The sequence below is a fragment of the Podarcis erhardii genome (genome assembly GCF_964252035.2).
Source record: "Podarcis erhardii genome assembly, chromosome: 17".
NCBI lineage: Eukaryota > Metazoa > Chordata > Lepidosauria > Squamata > Lacertidae > Podarcis > Podarcis erhardii.
In genome coordinates this window covers 26,455,058-26,476,161 of record NC_138515.1, presented here as the reverse complement: position 1 = coordinate 26,476,161, position 21,104 = coordinate 26,455,058, and the positions used below count along the sequence as shown (strand labels likewise).

At 43.6% G+C, this 21,104-nt stretch overlaps 1 protein-coding gene across 2 annotated transcripts in view; it reads left to right on the top strand.

The window, feature by feature from the left end:
- The window catches only part of GAK (cyclin G associated kinase), a 77,432-nt gene that overhangs the window by 29,047 nt on the left and 27,281 nt on the right, over nt 1-21,104 (top strand). For both annotated transcript variants that reach the window (XM_081844809.1, XM_081844808.1), the window contains exons 8-18: nt 3,229-3,364; nt 4,075-4,187; nt 5,636-5,747; nt 6,003-6,126; nt 15,281-15,330; nt 15,432-15,580; nt 16,777-16,899; nt 17,459-17,592; nt 19,013-19,207; nt 19,908-20,025; nt 20,576-20,655. In XM_081844809.1, coding sequence (XP_081700935.1) covers nt 3,229-3,364; nt 4,075-4,187; nt 5,636-5,747; nt 6,003-6,126; nt 15,281-15,330; nt 15,432-15,580; nt 16,777-16,899; nt 17,459-17,592; nt 19,013-19,207; nt 19,908-20,025; nt 20,576-20,655 — 1,334 coding nt within the window. The remainder of the gene's footprint in view (nt 1-3,228; nt 3,365-4,074; nt 4,188-5,635; nt 5,748-6,002; nt 6,127-15,280; nt 15,331-15,431; nt 15,581-16,776; nt 16,900-17,458; nt 17,593-19,012; nt 19,208-19,907; nt 20,026-20,575; nt 20,656-21,104) is intronic.

The window sequence follows — 21,104 nt, the reverse complement described above, 5'->3', positions numbered from 1 at the left end:
ATCTGCTGCAGTCATGAGCAGAGGATCCATGGTTCCCCTTCCTTCCCTCCTCCGTGGTTACAAAGCATGGATCCACATGGATCCTCAGTATTTTTGCATTGGGCTACTCCAAACTCACTGTCAGATCACATGTCTGTGGCCACAGCATGAACCACAAAAATCATATATCCACTATTTCGTTTAGAATATTTTTTTTCTTATTTTCCTCCTCTAAAAACTACGTGCGTGTTATGGTCTGGTGCGTGTTATAGAGCGAAAAATACGGTAAGTGGTTGGTGGGAGTGGGGGGGAGCCAGTGCAGTTCTAAGGAAGTACAGCTAAAAGAAAAGAGGTATTTGGAAGTAATTTCTGGCTATACTCTCAGTTTTTCTAATTGAAGCTGGGAAGGAAGAGGGAGAGGCAGGAGAGAGAATAATTCTCTTGTTGACGGATTTGATAGAATGTACTGATAGGAATGCCTTAAGCACAATGCAGTGAACAGCAGACAATGTTCCAGTCTTACTGGTGAATACATTGTGAATACATTGTAGGGATGCGGGTGGCGCTGTAGTCTAAACCACTGAGCCTCTTGGGCTTGCCGATCAGAAGGTCGGCGGTTTGAATCCCTGTGACAGGGTGAGCTCCCATTGCTCTGCCCCAGCTCCTGCCAGCCTAACAGTTCAAAAGCACTCCGGTGCAAGTAGATAAATGGCAGGAAGGTAAACAGCGTTTCCGTGTGCTCTGGCTTCCGTCACGGTGTCCCGTTGTGCCAGAAGCGCTTTAGTCATGCTGGCCACAAGACCCGGAAAGCTGTCTGTGGGCAAACGCCGGCTCCCTTGGCCTGAAAGCAAGATGAGCGCCCCAACCCCATAGTCACCTTTGACTAGACTTAACCTTCCAGGGGTCCTTTACCTTTACCTTTTACATTGTGAATACATGGGCGCATGGGCAGTACAGCATCTTGTCCTGAGGCTCTCAGGATCAGTTTGTGGGGAAGGACAGTAGCTCAGTTTGTAGAGCATCTGCTGTGAATGCAATAAAGTCCTGGGTTCAGTACCTCGTGACTCCCAAGTAGGGCTGGGAAAAAGTGCTGTCTGAAAGCCTGATGAGTCGCTGCCATTCAGTGTAGATGATACTGAGTTAGATGGACCAATGGTTTGACTCCATATAGGGTGGTGAAAGCAGCAGGAGAATACATAGAACTGATGGGCAGGCAGATTATTCTGTATTGCTCTGCTGGGTGTTGTGATAGGAATTTTATGGTCTTAGATATATGGTAATGTTCATAAGCGTACCAACCAAGCACGTACATAGATCAGCACAGGAAGACCGACCTGGAACCATTTTGATTCCTAAACTGAGCAAATGTTTTCTTTGCAAGGTCAAAGTGGGAAACCTCCCCATTGTCTCTTTCCTCACAAATCCTGTCTTAAGGGCAAATTTAAGATATGAATAGGGTGTGAGCCTGTGACCTGGCCCAGGAACTAAGTATTTATCATTACAAAAGACTGGCCAGGCTCCCCAGGCAATCCAATCAAGTAACCTGCCAGATAGGAGATAAACAACGACAGGAGAAAAACGACATTCAAAATTTCTGTTTTAGACCGCCTTTTTTGTGATGTAGGTATGATGTATCTGAGGGGTGGTCTTAGGTTACACCCCTTCTGTGATGTATGCATGATGTTTCTGGGGGTGGTCTTGATCGACAGGGTGGGAATTTCAAAAGTCTTTATGAGGCCTTGCGCGCAATTTTTCTGGGTTCCTCCTCTCTTGCGTGTGAGGGGAGCACCCTGTTGCAACAGATAATAGAGATCAAGCTTACTAGCTGCTTTGCTTCTCAATATTATCTGGTTGGCCTCTTGTTATTCTCTCCTACCAATAGGGAACCTATGTAAGGACTCTATATGGGCTCTTGGATACCCCATAAGGGAAAAGGGCAATTTTTGTTTACAACAGTGTCAAGCTTACCAAACTTCTATACTTGATGAGAAATCGATTCAGTACTTATATGCACATCTTGCTCAGTTTTGACATGATCGCCTGCGTTTCCTGTCCTCATCATCTCTGAGAGAGCGGAATGTGGGAACTGCTGAAGTGTTGCGATTATTTATTAAATTTATTGGTCGCTTTTTTGCCATGGCAGCTCAAAGCGACTTTCAATATTTTAAGCAAAACACAAACACATACACACATTTTAACCAGCATATATTTTTTTTAAAATGAACTGCATTAAAACATCTCAGCCACACAAATAGGCCATAGATGGTGAAAGGCCTGATTGAAAAAGGCATGTTTTTGCCTGGCGCCTAAAGAGAGAGCAGAAGCCACCATTGGAAAGGCCTGTTCTTGTATTGCCACCCTCTGTTCTGTTGTGGTCGAGATACAAACCTGGGATGGCAGCCAAGGTTCATTGGCAGGGCTCAATCTGGGAAGCCAAATCATGGATCAAGGGAAGTAATAGTGCCACTGTATTCTGCTCTGGTCAGACCTCACCTGGAGTACTGTGTCCAGTTCTGGGCACCACAGTTCAAGAAGGACACTGACAAACTGGAACGTGTCCAGAGGAGGGCAACCAAAATGGTCAAAGGCCTGGAAACGATGCCTTATGAGGAACGGCTAAGGGAGCTGGGCATGTTTAGCCTGGAGAAGAGGAGGTTAAGGGGTGATATGATAGCCATGTTCAAATATATAAAAGGATGTCACATAGAGGAGGGAGAAAGGTTGTTTTCTGCTGCTCCAGAGAAGCGGACACGGAGCAATGGATCCAAACTACAAGAAAGAAGATTCCACCTAAACATTAGGAAGAACTTCCTGACAGTAAGAGCTGTTCGACAGTGGAATTTGCTGCCAAGGAGTGTGGTGGAGTCTCCTTCTTTGGAGGTCTTTAAGCAGAGGCTTGACAACCATATGTCAGGAGTGCTCTGATGGTGTTTCCTGCTTGGCAGGGGGTTGGACTCGATGGCCCTTGTGGTCTCTTCCAACTCTATGATTCTATGGTTTCGTGTGGGATATTCACGGGGATTAAGGCAACAAACTGCGGTTAGCACTCATTATGGCTGCATGGCTGCAGCAGATCATCCAATGCTGTAGTCTGCTCCGAAGTAATTGAATACCATAGGCTATTGGATGAAACGAAATAATAGCTCCCATAGCTGATTTGATTTAAGCTTGAACAACTTAACTATTTAGGAATTTGGGGAGGGGTTTTTTTTTTGTGTGTGTGTTAACTTCTGTATTCTTTCCCTGCAGGCATTGGGTTGTATCCTCTATCTGTTGTGCTTCAGGCAACATCCATTCGAAGATGGAGCTAAGCTTCGAATAGTCAATGGAAAATATTCAGTTCCTCAGAATGACACAAGATACACAGTGTTTCATGATCTCATTCGTAAGTTTAAGTCTGTAATGCTAAATTCACTTGGGGCAAATGAAAGGGGAGTGAACTGATGTATGAATTTAAGGTTCTTTTTGTTTGCTTCCTTTGCAAAAATGCACCTTTTAAAAAATAGTTTCTGTTCCTGTAATTAATGGGAAATGACAGTATACATGCAGGTTGAAGAGAAAATCCATGAATATAAGAAATTAGAAGTGGCAGTGAAGTTAACCGTTCCATCTTTTTATTATTTGAGTGTAGTGTTGATTTTATTCCAGTGCACAGGTAGGCGATTTATGGCCCACCCGGTGATGTGTACTACAACTTCCATCAGCTCAAGCCAGCATGGCCAGTGATCAGAGATGATGGGAGTTGGGAGTCTTAAACTTTTGGAAAGCACCAGTTTAGGGAAGCCTTGTTCTAGCATATGTGGAAGGGATTCACCACTCCTGGGTGACTAAAAGTATTATACAGTCCAGCATGTTCTGAGCTTCTCCCTTTTCTTAGGGAATTCTCAGCTATTGATCACTGAAACAATTAAAGCCACACCTTGTGGTATAACTGAAGTTATGCAAATATTCGTTAGCCAGGTCTTTTACCCATGTTGAAAGTCTCTTTGGATAACTGGCAGGACAGAAATCTTAGGCCAGGGGAAACCAGAAATTTGTCTTTGAGATCTGCAGATTAAACCCCTGTTTCAATAATCTGTTGTGTCATTTTATTAGGATCGAGTCTGAAAGTGAATCCGGAAGAGAGGCTGTCTATCACGGAGCTTGTGAATCAATTGCAGGAGATTGCAGCTGCTAGAAATGTGAACCCAAAGTCGCCTATCACAGAGGTAATTGGAGCTATTGAGCAAAGCCTTATGGTTTGGGGTCCTCTGCACTGAAACTCCAAATCGCTCGTTGAAGATGCACCAATGTTGGAATAAGGCAAATAGATTGGCGTGTTTCGTACAATTCTTCCAAAAGCAATGTTGTCAAATAAATTCTGTTCTGTTTCCCATCCTCTGGACTCTGATCTCAGAAGTCAGGGAATAAGGGGAATAAATAGCAGGTACAGAGAAACCCCAACCTCGTGCCCCTCAGCATTTTGGACTACAATTCCCATCATCCATGGCCCATTGGCTATGGAGACTGAGGCTAATGGAGGCTGTTAGTGGGCATGAGTTTGGGAGAGGCTGGTAGAGAGCAAGATCTGCTTCATTTCTAGTCATCTTGGCATTTGCATGTGAATAATCTTTTTTATTATTTCTGGACTGCTTGAAATATAAGTGCTGATCAAACTTTGCAACATTCCCTTCCCGCAATCTACCAAACGCATTTGGTGCTTCACATACAATGTGACGTTTGCATCCGTCTTATAAAGTAGATCAGTTCTATCTCTGTATTGCAGAAGAAGCAATATGAGGTTGGGCCGATAGGAAATTGAGAGGGTGATAGTTTGCCTAAAGCTACCTAGCGAGATTGCTTTTGGAGGGCAGAGTTGAAACAAGGACTTTGATGGTGTAGAGGCTAAGAGCTTGAGCTCCAGTCTTCAGCCCTTTTTGACCTGGACTCTCCTCTAACCTCTGTGCTGTGTTATGGGACCCTCTTTAATTAAAATACACACACACACACACACACACACACACACACTTACAGTAGTACCTCTGGATGCAAACGGGATCCGTTCCGGAGCCCCGTTTGCATCCTGAGTACAACGTAACATGCGTCTGCTCGTCTGCGTCTGTGCGGGTCGCGTTTTGCCGCTTCCATACATGCGCATGACGTCATTTTGAGCGTCTGCGCATGCGCGAGTGGTGAAACCCGGAAGTAACGCACTCCGTTACTTCCGGGTCGCCATGGAGCATAACTTGGAACGCTCAACCTGAGGCATATTTAACCTGAGGTATGACTGTACTGTATATATTGACTTTTCTCTAGCTTTGATGAGCTATCTTGGCAAGTATAGCTTGTCATGCAGTGCTGCGGGAAGTGGTATGTGCTGACATTTCCTCTTCCAGAGTAAAGGAGCATTATCCTCCTTTGTACTTAATTGACCTTCGTATAAAGATTTCTGTTTTTTTCACCTCAATTTTTCTGCCAACTTCATTAGATGAAAAACTCAAATGAATAAAATAGAGAATAGTGGTGGAACCCATTTTATGGCCAGGATACAATTCATTTGTGGATCCCACCTGGCAAGTGGCTTTAAGATGCTCTGTATTGCTTGTACCCTTTGGTGGGGTGTGTGTTTGAAAGAGATCAAAGTACTAATTCTGGAAGTGACTGCTTTTCTTTCCAGCTCCTTGAACAAAATGGAGGCTATGGAAATAACGCTCTGCCTAGGACATCTTCAGCTGTAGTAACACAGAACTCAAAGCCAGCAGGGCAGCTCAACAACATGTACAATGCAGGTATATTCCCAAATATTCCCCCCTCCCCCCCATTTTTTAATCAGAGCTTCAAAATATGTGAGATCTCCCAGTACCATGTCTGGTTGTACTTCTTGGCAATTTCTTTTCCGACCATTTGTTTAATAATGGGACTAAGCCTTTCTAAAGAAATGCAAAAATATAGGAGAGAGTTTAAGTGTACAACCAAATTGTTTGGCTCTGAAGCTAATAGACTGAAATTGTGCTCAGTTACTTTTCTGTGCCCTTGGCTCTTAGGTCTGACGGTAGCCGAATGTGACCAGACTTACAGCGGATTCTTTGATATTCTTAGGGGCGGGACGGAGAGGTTTCTCACAAATATCAAGGACACATCTTCAAAAGTTATTCAGTCTGTGGCCAAGTAAGTAGAACTGTAACTGTGCTGATAAAGGGAATGCAGATCCACAAACATAATTCACCTCTCCCTCAGTGCATTGGGTATTTTATGTACTGTGTCTTTCCCACCCCCACATGTGGTTTTTAAAAAGAGATGGCCTTCTCCAAAACTTGTGAAAAAGCAGGAAGGGGTGGGTTATGATAGGATCAGCGGATCTCTGCTTTGGGCACTATCCTGATTCAAGATATTGTGGTTATGTGGTTTTGGAACTTCCAAAACGTTTGGAAACCAAGGGGCGGCTTCCAGTTGGCTGCAGGAAGCTCCTGCAGCCAATCAGAAGCCACGGTGGACATTCGGGTTCCAAAGAACGTTCGCAAACTGGAACACTCACTTCCGGGTTTGTGGCATTCGGGAGCCAAAACTTTCGACTCGTGAAGTGTTTGGGATCCAAGGTACGACTGGAAGAGGCATTGTATGTGTGCAAAGTTGTGTACATCACTAGAAAAAGCTGCTTTAAAAAACAAATCCCTAACCTGGTTTATACTGCAAATGTTACATTATTGGAGAGGTTTGAGCTCTCGTACTGAGAATATTGTATTGACACAACCACACAAGTTCAGGACAGAGCTAGATGCAATAGTGAGCATAAGTTCTGCTGCCCTGCTCAGCAGCAAGGTTTCTGGTTTGACTCCTAACCTTCTGTTCCATGCAGTGCAACTTGGCTCTGTGACAACCTGCAATTCCATGCCATCTGGTCTACAGACCACCTGCTAAAAGCAAGTGGCAGCATGGGATCCTAGCCAGGATAGGTTAAGAAATATGTAATATCCCAGTAGCTGAATGTTTAGAAGGAACATTTGAAGCATAGCAGTTTCTGATTGGCTTGACTCCCCCACCTGTAAAAATAAACTTGTGAAAGGCACAGAAATCCCCATCTGCCGAGCCTGGCAAGCTCCAAATATTATTGGATGTTCCAAATTAGTTTGTTTATTTAGCTGTTTTTCTATTGCCTTTCAGGGCCAAAAAGGGGTGCCTCACAATTAAAAACATAACTATTTAAAACCTAAAACAGTAATTGTAAAATGTAGCCCATAAATAAAGTGCAGTAATTAGAATCAGCAAGTTCATTCATTTTAAAAGCAGATTGAAATAGTGAAGTCTTTAAAGACTCAAGTTCACAGCCAGACACAAAGCTGGGTGGAATGTCCCAGGGACAGGGCTACCACTGAAAAGGCCCTGTCTCTTGTGACTGCCATACTTCAGTTTGTGGTGTAAAAAAAGGCAAAAGATGGTGCTTAACATATGTATGGTTTGTTTTTGTTTTTTTAAGTAAAACATGAGATTATTATAAATACAAAGAATAGTACAGCTCTAAACCCACAAGGATCAACATTAAACCTGGCATTTAACATGTAATTGCCAGCTCATTCAAAGACTACCTGGAATGAAAAAAGGTAGGAACCGGTCCTTACAAACTAAAAATATGGAACAGATTAGCTACTTTTGGGGGTGGGGGTGGGGAGAGAGGGAGCACACAAGCATGGAGCTACCATAGGAAAATTCTTGCTACTGGAAGCTGCCAGTTGAGCTTTGAGACAGCTGAGGAACTCAAGAGTGCGCCCCCCCCCCGAATATAAGCCAGCCTAACCCATCCTCTGGTGCCCTCCTGGTGATGCCAGACTACAGCTACCCTCAACCTCAGCCAGCATGGCCCATGTTCAGGGATGCTGGGAGTTGTGGTTCCAAATATCTGAAGAGCCTCAAGGTTAGTAGAAGGGATTCTCCAACACCTTTCTTCCCTGCAGTTTTAAATATAAGAATTGGTATAGTTAATCATGCACGGAAGTTTACCAGTACCCAGTGGAACTCTTTCAACATGGGTGCCCCATGGTGAAGGTTGCGTCTATAATCGCAGTGCAGTTCTGGGTGTCTGCAGTGTGCTTGTGTTCTGGGTTCTCCAGACTTTATTTACCTTTCCTTTTCAGAGGATCGGCAGCCACTGCAGCTGGAAGTCATCAGTGGGGTTTGGGGGCACAATTTCCCAGCTGAATGCAGAGGCATAGCATAGGGGGGTGGGGGGGCACATTGCCCCAGGCACTGTTTTTGGAGGGGCGCATGAGCTGTTGTGTCCTTTTCATGCCACTCTCCAGCTGGAGGGTGCCTTGAGAAGGACGCAATAGGCATGCATCCTGCCAACCCTGCGCCACTTTTGCGAGTCTCAGAAAGCGGTGCTGGGCTCACAGGGCGATGTCGACCGCATCGGCCGGCTGGGCTCTGCACTGCACAGCTGGGCAGGTGGAGCAGCGCAGCCCTGCTTAGCTCCAGTGGGTGGGGGTCATTCCAGTGGCATCCCCCCACCCCACCCCAGGCGCTATCAAAAAATGCTTTGCCATGGCTGAATGGTTATTATAGCATGGATTCCCCATAGTCCTGTACCTACATATACTTCTATGGGAGAAGGCAGCTTGGGAGAACTGGCAGAAAATGTTGATTTTGTGGGTAGGGCATTCCTCTTGCCCCTGGCACCCATCAGCCGAGCCTCTGTAGACAGAGACTATGGAGAGGGAAAGCCCTTGTCCTAAGGCACTTAGCTAATAAGTACCGTGTTTTTCTGTGTATAAGACGCCCCATGTATAAGACGCCCCCTATTCTTGGGGATTCCAAATTAAGAAAACCCCCTCAGCACTACCCGTGTATAAGATGAGCCCATAGCTGTCAACCTTCTCTTTTTTGTGTGGGAAATTCCCTTATTCCAGCGGCATTTCCCGCTGCTTCCCGCTGCTATCCCAGATTGTTAGATACCCCGTAGACTGTCCCCAGGACAGGTGAGGCTGCTGATCCCTTATTTTCAAATCTGAAAGTTGACAGCTATGGACGAGCCCCAATTTTAAACCTAATTTTTTGGTAAAAAAACCCCATGTCTTATACAGTGGTGCCTCACAAGACGAAATTAATTCGTTCCGCGAGTTTTTTCGTCTTGCGATTTTTTCGCCTTGCGAAGCACGGACTTTGGAAAAGCTTCAAAAATCACCAAAGTCTTCAAAAACCTCAAAAAAGGCTACCACACCGCGTGCTATGAGTTGCTCCTCGAAGTGAATGCACGGTTTTAAGACAAAGGAAACAAACTTGCAAGACGTTTTCGTCTTGCGAAGCAAGCCCATAGGGAAATCCGTCTTGCGAAGCAACTCAAAAAACGAAAAACTCTTTCGTTTTGCGAGTTTTTCGTCTTACGAGGCATTCGTCTTGCGGGGTACCACTGTACACGGAAAAATACGGTACATTAAACTTAGAGAGAGGCTTGAGGCTTATTACTGTGGAGTGATTATGACCTCAAGGTTCAGGTAACCAATGGTAAGTCATCTTCCATTCACCTTTTTCATGATGCAGTTTTTGTTGGTTGCCCAAGGGCAGAGGCCTCATAGGCCCAAGGGTAGATCAGCCGGCCCTCCTCCCATCTTTCTGCTCTCTCCCAAGTGTGGCGCTCGAATGCTAGCCGCCGTCTTCTGCCAGAGAGAAACCCCTTTGGGATGGACTGGAACCGTCTCTTTCAAGCAGGGCCTTTCCTGGGCAAGGTGAAAAAGCTGACACTTCAGTAAAGGTCTTTTGAGGGCCCAGGTGTGGATGGACTTGACCATGGGGAACTGGTTAGTGACAGTAGGGAGAATTGTATAGCACCTGAGTCGAAGAAACCCAAACCGAAAGCAAACCCCACTGCAGAATTTGTGCTTGGTTAGTTCTTAATGAGCCAAGCCGTATTGCTAGTATCCTCCGTGCTGAAATCATGCTGTGCAATAAATCAAAGGCTCTTGTATGTACATGTTATGAACGTAAATAGTAAAAAACTGCATTTTTCCACTGCAAAATGGTGAGCTATCTATAAAACCAAAGCAAAGGGTTTGGTATGAATTTTATGTTCTTGCTGTTAAAACTGATGCCATATTAAACTTATAGATACCATATTTTTCGCTCTATAAGACGCACCAGACCACAAGACGCATCTAGTTTTTGGAGGAAAACAAGAAAAAAAAAATTCTGAATCTCAGAAGCCAGAACAGCAAGAGGGATCGCTGCACAGTGAAAGCAGCAATCCCTCTTGCTGTTCTGGCTTCTGGGATAGCTGTGCAGCCTGCATTCGCTCCCTAAGACGCACACACATTTCCCCTTACTTTTTAGGAGGGAAAAAGTGAGTCTTATAGAGCAAAAAATACAGTAGATACCTGCTTGCTGCCCAAAGAAATAATTTGCATGAGCAGTGTAAAGGTTTATTTATGCTTTTATACTGGCTTTCTTAACACACATCCCTTCACCAGAAGGCACCTGGGCAGGTTACAACAACATAGCACATTGCAGCTCATATCTTTTTAGCCAAAATATATTTTATCTCTACTGAGGCCCAGATCCGAAGAACTATGCATGAGCTCCACACTTCGAAAGGGGTCTTGTAGCTGGTGTTTGCTTGTTGCTCTTTCTTTGTAACATGGCGCTGAAAGGAGTTTTGAATAGCAGACTTGCTTCCACCCTCACCCCCAGTATTGCTCTAAAGAGCAGACAGAATGCCTTCCAAGAAAAAACGGAATAAATAGAAATCCCAATGCCTTTTGGGTTCGCTAACAATAATTTTTGGAATCCATTTTAAGTAATCTGGGACACCGTAGATCAGTGTTCCCCAACCTTGGGTCTGCAGCTGTTTTCGGACTACAATTCCTATCATCCTTGACCACTGGTCTTGTTAGCGAGGGATGATGGGAGTTGTAGTCCAAAAACAGCTGGAGACCCAAGGTTGGGGAACACTGCCGTAGATGATGAAAGGTTTGAGGTTTGTAATTCTGAAACTGCAGTTTCCATATTGTTAGTATGAGATAATTTCCAAATTGTGAGAGTTGCCACTTGCATCGTAACCATATGTGTGTTTACTTGGAAGCAAACTGGTTTGAGACTGATGGTGTGCCAAGTAAACATGATAATGGGGGTAGGTAGGCAGGGAGATCCACTGTCTCTGTGCAACTGGCACATATCACTGAAGTGCAACATGACTAACCAGCCTCAGCGGGGTATTAGGAACATTCATGCAAATCGCTTTTGGGCTAAATGAAATGCCATTCCCTTGACTCCTGATGAGGTTTCTATGTTCTATGTCAATGTTGCACTTGCTTAACGCTCCTTTCAGTTATGATATGAATTGGTTGGATGTATAGTATCACTTGAAGCTCAAACCTTATTTTCTTTATATATCTTGCCATTAAATGCTTTTCAAAGCAATGCAAACAAATTAAACTGCAATGGCTGGTGCTCTTTTTATTTATTTTTTTAGGTTCCTAGCATTAATGGTTTTCATTACCTATAGTAAGTAGTGTTTTCCTAATGTGACTTAAGGCATTCATTAAGGAGGGAAAGCAAGATTTGTTTTTCAGAGGGTTATGAGATGGTTGTTTTGGAGAGGGCTTTCTCTCGTTCTCTTTTTATTTTGCATCTTGATTTTGCGTGTGACGCTTATTTCCTTGCCCATTTTTCCTCCCTCCTTCAACTTTCATCAATCCATGCCCACGTTCTTAGCAGTCCAAGGTAAATATGCCTCAATTGTCTGTGTTCTCTGTGTTGCATGCTAACAGGATTGTTCTGGTCTTAACCTGCTAACGTTAACTATGTCATACTGAGAAGTTTCTGAACTCTCAAGTTATACATAAGAGATGACACGCTAATCCTGTTCAATGCATTGGTAGACCTACAACAATGTGAATAAAGGGATTGTCCTGTAGCTTTCGTATTTCATTCTACTTAAGTATCTTTTGATAGTCTTAATACATGTATAACTTCAGAGCTTCTGGTTTTGTTTGTTTTGTTTTTAAAAACAAATCTGCCAAATTTCTACATCTTTTTTGCTCTTGATGCTCTAGGAGGCTTAGTTTGGTCAGAATTGAGTATGCACTTCTGGAGTTAACTCTGAATGTATTACTTCTGGTAAATGAGTCACCATAGCCACTAGAGGGCCATGGAAATTTGTGTCCCGGGCTTTTTAGACTCGTCTACCCATCTGAAACCAAAGGGACACATTGGTTGCCAGATGTGAAATGTATTCGCATTCTTTTTAGCTGTCATACCCCACTACAGAACCAGTTTAGTAGAGGATGCTCTGGGGCAAGGGGAAAAGTTCCATTGTGCTAGCAGACGTCTTTCCGCAACCACAATAACTTAGCTGAATCCTGCCCTACATCTCTTAGTCCAGTTCAGTGCCAGATTTACGTATAAGCTACACAAGCTATAGCTTAGGACCCCACTCTCTTGGGGGCCCCCAAAAAAATTAAAGGAAAAATTACCTGGATGTACATTTCCAAAATATAAGATAAAAAAGAAATAAAATAAAATAAAACCTACATACAGCAACAGTGTTTTGTGTTGTGTAGGCTCATATGATGTAAGTAATGGGCCCCACATATAGCATATATTCAACACAAAAAAACCAGTGACAATTTGTTGTTGAGAAAGGAGAGCTAGACATATAAAGGACCCCATTACCTTCAGTAGCTTTGGGCCTTATCAAACCTAAATCCGGCCCTGGCCCAGATAGCAGCTAAGGAATGATTGGGAGACAAGTTTTAGCTGGTCTTAATATGCAAGGCAGGTTTCGGTGCATGTTGAAGAAATGGAAGCAAAATGTTGCAGGGCGGGACATACAGGGTAGTGGAACTAAAGAGAATAAAACTTCAACGAAGGATTTCATATGGACTTGGACCACAAGTGTGAACGCTTAAAAGAAAGTCGGTGTCCTTTTCTAAAAGCACCTGTGTGATTGACTGACAGTACAGTCAAACCTTTGTTGTCGAATGTAAGCCGTCCTGGAATCTGGAATTGGGAACGTTCGACTTCTGAAACATTCAGCAACTGAGGCACGGCATGTTCGGGTTCCGAAAAACGTTAAAAAACCGGAGCATTTTCTTCCGGGTTTTCGGCATTCAGGAACTGAGGTTTGTCTGTACCTAGCAGGCAACACATAAACCTATTCTAGTTTAGGAATATTCTTTCTTGTTGAGTGGAGACACACAAATCTGATTAAAAAGTAGTGAAATAGAAGACTGGACTGACCAGCTGAACTAAACATTCAGCAAAATGGACTCCATCCAGGGACTGTACCGCACTGGACTGTAAATGAAGGGGTGGGAAATAACTATTTTTTAAAGTGCTCTCTCTGTGTGCACACATATGTGCAAACACAACTTTCTACATCGTGGAACGGACTAGACTACAACTGCCATCCCCAACGTGCAAATTTTCTACTTGCTGGGAGTTTACATAACATAAACAGGGATATTTAAAAAATGAAACTTACCCCCAAGCCCCCACCCTGCCCAGCAGTCTTCAATGGCTTTTGTTCAAAGAAGGAAACTTGTGCCTTACTGGAATGTGTGTGGGAAGTTTTTGTATCTTAAGGTTATCTGTTTGGAGAGTGGGCATGGGTTGTGCTTGCTCTGTAGTATTTTGCCTCCACAATATTTACTTAACAGTGCCAGTCCTCTATTTCAAATTATAAACACACTTATCTCTCCTAAGGTGTCTAAAGGATACCTGTGGTGCTGACCTAGGTTAACCTGCTTCTGTTCAATTCTTCTTACAGTATTTCTTTTCATTTGTTTGCTTGCGACTGATACACCTTTATGCTGGTTTATCAATAGTATTTTGTGTATTTCCACTTAAAGTGCTAATCCATCTCTCTTAGTTCAGTTCTCTTTTAAGGGAGGCTCGTCCTGTGCACTCATGAATTAGTAACGTCTTTGTTTTTTGCTTAACCATAGAGCAGGGCAAGGGAACCTGCTGCCCTCCAGATGTTGTTGGACTCCAAATCCCAACAGCCTTAGCCAGACAGGCCAGTGGTGAGGAATGATGGGAGTTGTAGTCCAATATTTTGAGGGCCACAGATTCTAAAGCTCTGCTGTAGAGACTTTCCTAAATCTTTCCCCCTCTGTGTAAAACCATAGACTTAACTAGTCATTAGTGGCCAAGTGAAGCATAAACTGGGTTAGGTAAGTCAGCGTTGTGGGAACCTAGGAAAGCCCCAGAAATCATATTTTCTCTGAACCCTCTCCAAAAGTGGTAGAAGAATCAGAGAAGTCATCAAAATTGTATTGCTTTGTATAGTCCTGATTTTTTTTTTAGTAAGGCATGTACACACTCCTACATCTAACCCCATCTGCTCATTGCCAGCTCCTCAAGATGCTACACCGACTCAGCAGATCTGAGAGGTGGGAAGCAGCTTGTCATTTTCATATTGGTGGTGAACCTTGGCCTCAGCATCGGGACATCTGTAGCTGTTGGCTCAGTGGCACCAATAATGTGCCCCTTGGCCTGTGGATTGCAGAAGGACCATACAAGGGGCATATCTGAGTCAAGGCTAGCAGAGAGCTTTAATATTGCCCATGAGCCTCCTGCACAACATAGTATATGAACTTTCCCTGTTAGCTCCGGAGGTGGGAACGATGATTCAGTCATTTGCCACTATTCATTGCAGTAAGGAGGGGAAGGAGAGCAGGGTGTATCTGCCCACTTCACCAAGTCAAGGAAGCTTCTACAGTGGCTTGAAGTTAGTGCTGCAGTAGCCATGGGAATAATGGGATATTAACCTCACAAACCTTTCATGCAGATCAGTCTTGCCCATCCGAGTGCCCTCCAGGCATGGGGACTACAACTTCCATCATCTTTGACTATTGGCCATGTTGGCCTGTAGCTGAGTTGACCTGTAGTCCCATACATCTTGAGGGCATGAAGTTGGGGAAAGCTGATGTAGATCACTGGGAATAGTCTTATCTCTCTCCCCCTGCCTGCCCCCCATAAGAATTTTCGTAAGTTGGTTGCCTTAAGTATTCAAAACATTCAGTTTCAGGATGTTTGATATGTCTCATATTCTGCCCAGGAGGCAGAGAGTTTCATGAATGGGACGGTGCCATCTGCTTACTAACTTACGCTGCTGTGCTAGATTCTTTAGATACCTTCTATAATTCAGAGATTTGAGACAGATGTAGGAGAGACTCTCCAAAGGTGTGTGGGAGGTGTTGGTATTCCAGCTTGAAGGGCAAGGAAGCTGGCATAGAGAACCTAGTAGGGTAGCTCCCATCCTGAAAACTCCATTTTCGAAGCAGCCTAGAGATTCTGTAGTTTTAACCTGAGTATTCCTCTCTTTACATTTCAGTTATGCCAAGGGGGATTTGGATTTATCATACATCACTTCCAGAATTGCTGGTATGATAAGACCATCCTTTATCAAATTGCATATTCTAGCTGCTTTTATGAAAACAAAGGCTTGAGCCTCTGCTATCATTTTATTTCTTCTTCCTTCCCAGTGATGTCCTTTCCGGCAGAAGGTGTTGAGTCTGCAATAAAAAACAACATAGAAGACGTGCGCTTGTTCTTAGACTCGAAACATCCCGGACGCTATGCTGTCTACAATCTGTCTCCGAGAACGTACAGACCCTCCAGATTTCACAATAGGGTTTGTAAGCCAGGGCTGCTTTGCCACTGTTCCTTTGGCCATTGCAATGTCTTCTTCTTTTCCAGTAGAAACTCGTAACTTGGTGCTTCCTTGACATGTGGGAAGCTGTAAGAGTTGCTAGGATGTCCTCTGCCTGCTTGGCTTCCCTGTACAAATGAGAGAATATTTTTGGAATGGTTTGGACTGTTTCCAGAATGCTTTTAAGATGTTTTTGGTATTGATGTGTTTAGTGCCTTGGGCTCCTTCTGAAGGAAGGGCAGGATATAAGTTTAATTAATTAACAACAACAACAACAACAACAACTGTTGTTGTTGTTGTTGTTGTTTGTTGTTGTTATTTCTGGCCTTTAGCCATGTTGGCTGGAGGCTGGCTGAGACTGATGTAAGTTGTAGTCCAAAACATCTGGAAGCCACCAGGTTAGCGCAATTGTGTGTTAATATTTCACATCTTTGTGGTTGGCTGGTACCTTCTGGATTTAGATGGGGAAACCTGGGCAGAAAGCATCGCTGTGATAGTTCCTCAGTGGCCTTAGGTGAGTCACAAATCTCTCACCCTTCTTGCAGCATTGTAGTAAAATGAAACATTCTGTTTATACCCTGAGCTGCTTGGCTGAAATAAATGATAAAACATGTGAGAGAGACATGTTTTATCACATCCTGCTTTCTTATGACAGGGATGTTAACTCCTTTCAGAAAATTGGGAAAGGGCGATGTGCAGGTTCTGGTTTCCGAAAAAGTGTGGAAATGGGTTTTAGAGTAGCAGTATAAACAGATGCCATGAGACCAAAAGGAGACCTTAAAAAATATACCTATACCTATATCGGTGCTACACTTTAATCTAAATTGTGTTATGTTGCTAAATCATGAGGACGGTTGGAAATGTGCAGAAATTCAGCAAGGTTAGCCTAGCATCTTTCTGTAGTACATTCTTAACATCATGAAACAGATGGCAGGTCGTCACATGCCTGCTAAGCTGCTGAGCTTCCTTTTATGAAATTTGCAAAATATAATTGAGGGTTCAGAGTCTGAAATAGCACGTCTTGGCTTTGGTCATCTTGTCTGCTTCTGGAGATCTTTTTTGGGGTGGGAGGAGTTGAATATTTATTTCATTTGTTATATAGCAGGCTTGAAAGCTATACAAGTTTCTGATTAAAATTAGTTAAATCAATGCACTGTACTGTACTGTCTCTAAAACAGGTGTCTGAATGTGGCTGGCCAGCAAGGCGTTCGCCAAACCTTCAAAACCTTTACAGCATTTGCAAGAACATGCATTTATGGCTGAAGCAAGACCCAAAGAACGTTTGCATTGTGCACTGCCTTGTAAGTAGCAACAGGTCTTGAAATGCCCTTGTAGCTCCAACAATACAAGAAAGTTGGAAATAATTGTTGATTCAAAATCCTCCATGAACGGATTGGATGAGTGGGTTGGGGGTGGGGGTGGGAGCAAATAGAATGGTTTTAAAAACTAAGCGTTATAGATTGCAAAGAGAAGAGAGATCAGCATTTGAAAGGTGATAGGATAGGATTGGAGGAAAAACCACTGAGCAGCTGATCCACTTGGAATTTCAGCTTCACCACCCTCAAACCCAGTTAAATGTATACAGAAAATGGGAGATTTGAAGTAATTTGGAAGTTGGGACTTAACCAAACTGCATCAAAATGCCCAAGAAGTATCTGTACTCTGTTCCTGTCACTGGAACAAAGAGAGCTTTCTTCCTCCCTCACAGACCAGAGCTTGTGCCTAATTTCTCGTGAATTCGGTAGTGGACTTGTGACATTTCTTTGATTGAAAACATTATCCAAGAGCTGGTATATAATAAATGACATTTCCCCATCAATAGCTACTGTTCCTACCCTTGTATCTTTTTTTTTTGGGTAGGATGGAAGAGCAGCATCAGCCGTCGTTGTGTGTTCTTTCTTATGTTTCTGCCGTCTGTTCACTACGGCTGAAGCCGCTGTTTATATGTTTAGCATGAAGCGCTGCCCGCCAGGCATTTGGCCATCCCATAAGAGGTGAGCAATTGTTCAGTGAAGCTGTGTTCTCCTATTTTCTTTTCTTTTTTGCAGAAGCCCTGATATATGTTATGAAAATGGAGATAGATGGAAAATTTAAAACAGGAAGCCGGGGGGGAGGGGAGAGTGCATCTCATGCAGACATTACACACTACATTGATTTTTTTAATTGCATCAAAGGGCTCTACCTCTCCCACCTCCGGCTAAGCCTAAATATATTGGGAGCCCTATTATAGATGTGAATGGCAGCTGGGGCTCTGTGAGGATCAGAGTCCAGCTGGCATGGCCCTCATTTCCAGTGTGGTGTAGTGGTTAAGAGCAGTGGGCTTGTAATCTGGGGAACCGGGTTCGCGTCTCTGCTCCTCCACATGCAGCTGCTGGGTGACCTTGGGCCAGTCATACTTCTCTGAAGCCTCTCAGCCTCACTCACCTCACAGAGTGTTTGTTGTGGGGGAGGAAGGGAAAGGAGAATGTTAGCCGCTTTGAGACTCCTTAGGGTAGTGATAAAGCGGGATATCAAATCCAAACTCTTCTTCTTCTCTTCTTCTTCCATTGATAGGACTTGAATATCTGTGTGGTGCTTACTTGAAAGCACTTCACAGGCTAGCTGCATGATCCAGTGTGGTTGGTTCATTCTTTAGTGAGCAGGAAACAAGTGACACCTGCCACTCACCTGTTTGCCTGGAATAATTGCTGTTTGCCCCAAGCAAGTAGCAAACTATGCAGAAGTTGCAAAATATGGCTCCTTTCTGTAAAGAGTCAATAATTATTTGTGTGAGCTTTAACTATGCCCTATTAGATATGCATTCAGTAAGGTACACTTGTAAATACCCGCTTGTTTGACTAACTGTGACATGTAAAATCTCAGTCATTTTATTTCCCAAAGTTAAAACCATGCTCAAGGTGGCTTACAATATATAAAAAAATTCTGTAACTGCAAACATAACAGAAGCAGTCATAAACAAAACATTGAAAAGCACACAGACAAAGTGAACGATTTCCACATAAATCATAAGAGTAAAAGTATAAAGATACACAAAATTAAAATCAACAACAGTACCTCAGCCCAAGAGTCTGTTCAGCTGCCTCAGTTTTTGTGGCTGGAGTTAGCCAGGGCCCCATTATTGAAAAAGGTCTCCAAGGCAGAGAATGTATTCTAGGCCTCATTTTCCTGGACAGGGAAGCGTTAAAAAAATGGAAGAGAACTGCCCTTTTATTCTTTTCAGATAATCTGTGGGCCTCAAATGTTGGCATGTAACACGTGGCTAGAGGGAGCAGGGAAGTATTCCTATGGACTAGAAACTTTTTGTGGACTTGCAAAGCTGTGAACGGCCGACCAGGGTGTGCAGTGTTGAGTTCATAGTTTCACCGACTCGAAGCATTGTGTTGTTTGACTTCTGCTGTGTCCTTGTTTCCACAGATATATAGAGTACATGTGCGACATGATGGCTGAAGAGCCCATCATCCCTCACAGCAAGCCAATCCTCATCAAGTCTATTGTCATGACTCCAGTCCCTCAGTTCAACAAGCAGCGCAATGGCTGCAGGCCTTTCTGTGAAGTTTATGTCGGGGATGAAAGAGCAGCCACTACCTCACAAGAATATGATAAAATGAAGTAAGTGGGTAGCGAGGCCTGAGTTTCTCGGGGATCCGTGTTAATGTCATCTACAGTCCAGGCAGAAACTTCCCACTTAGCTTTTTCATCCTTAACTTTCTAGTGTGGCAACTTGAGAGTAGCCCAGCTTCCTTTAAAACGTTCCTGTGAGAAGGAATAGGAGCCCCGTGTGCATAGCTTGATGAAAGTTGGGCATGGCCTCACTGCCGCAATCCACCGCCTCGCACCCTCTGGGCACCTTGGGGGTTGAAGAAATCAAATTGTAACCAGTTACAGTGGTACCGCGGTTCTCAAACGTAATCCATTCCATAAGACCTTTCGGCTTCCAAAATGTTCGAAAACAGAGGTACAAAGGGCAGTCTGCAAATTGCGTTGGGAAATTGAAAAAACACGCAGCGGAAGTTGTTCGACTTCCGAGGCGCATTCAAAAACGGAAGCATTTACTTCTGGGTTTTCGGCGTTCGGGTTCCAAAACTTTCGTCAACGGAGACGTTCGAGAACCGAGCCTGGCACCCTCCAGATATTGCTGGACTACAGTTCCCATCATCCCTGACCTCTGGTGGCAGGGGATGATCGAAGTTGGAGACCAACAACATCTGAGGGAGCGGGTCTGCGCATTCCCCCACCTGTGCCGTAATGTTTCTAAATTGCACTGCTGCATATTGACGTGAGATGCCTGGTTTTTCTTCCTCTCCCTTAGGGATTTTAAGATGGAAGATGGCAAAGCTTTGATCCCGTTAGGCATAACAGTCCAAGGAGATGTTCTCATTGTTATCTATCATGCCAGGTCCACTTTGGGTGGCAGACTCCAAGCCAAGGTAAGCTGAAAAGATAGAACTGTTTTTTATTTTAATTTTGGTACGGTACTCCGCTGGGGTTCTTGAGGGATATTTTTATTTGCCATAGAACCTAATTCCTATTTCAGGCAATGCATTTGCCCACATGGCTGGACAAAACTGATTATAGCTGCCCTACATCTGGAAAAGCAGAAGAGGAGACAAGGTTTCACATACTTTTAATAAATTATAGAAGTAACAAAGGGATTTCACTGGCCAAAGTCACTAATAATATCAGCAGGCAGTGAATATCTCTGATGCAGTGCACACTATTGCATGACATTAATTGCTTCATTTCACATTATTTCTCTTATATCTTATTTGTTTAATTAATTTTAGATATTTAGATACCGCTCAATGCTCAGAATTTGTATGTGGTGTTCATAAAATGTTTTTTTTAATATAATAATAATACAGAGAATGAGAACAACTTAAAATTCATCACAAAGACAGAAATCATGTCCTGTCCTTTTCTTTCTTTCTTTCTTTCTTTCTTTCTTTCTTTCTTTCTTTCTTTGTATTGCTTTGCAAGATGGCATCAATGAAGATGTTCCAGATCCAGTTTCATACAGGATTTGTCCCGCGGAATGCCACTACTGTGAAATTTGCGAAGTACGTTGATAGTCTGTTTGGTGATAACTTTCCCCAGCGTAATGACAACAAGTACTCCCACTTTAACTGCAGAAGTAGTTTTGCAATCATGTGTATGTGTGTGTGTTTTAAACTGTAGCTTTCTCTTTAACACTCTTCTTTAGCTGTGTACGGTAGTACCTCTGGCTACAAACTTAATTCGTTCTGGAGGTCCGTTCTTAACCTGAAACTGTTCTTAACCTGAGGTACCACTTTAGCTAATGGGGCCTCCTGCTGCTGCTGCTGCGCTGCCGGCGTGCAATTTCTGTTCTCATCCTGAGGTAAAGTTATTAACTTGAGGTGCTCCTTCCGGGTTAGTGGAGTCTGTAACCCGAGGTACCACTGTACTTTGTCTCTGAGCTACCACAGCATTGTAATGTGAACCTGAATTAAGGGTTCAGCCTCAGGCTGCAGATTGCATGGCTCAGCCC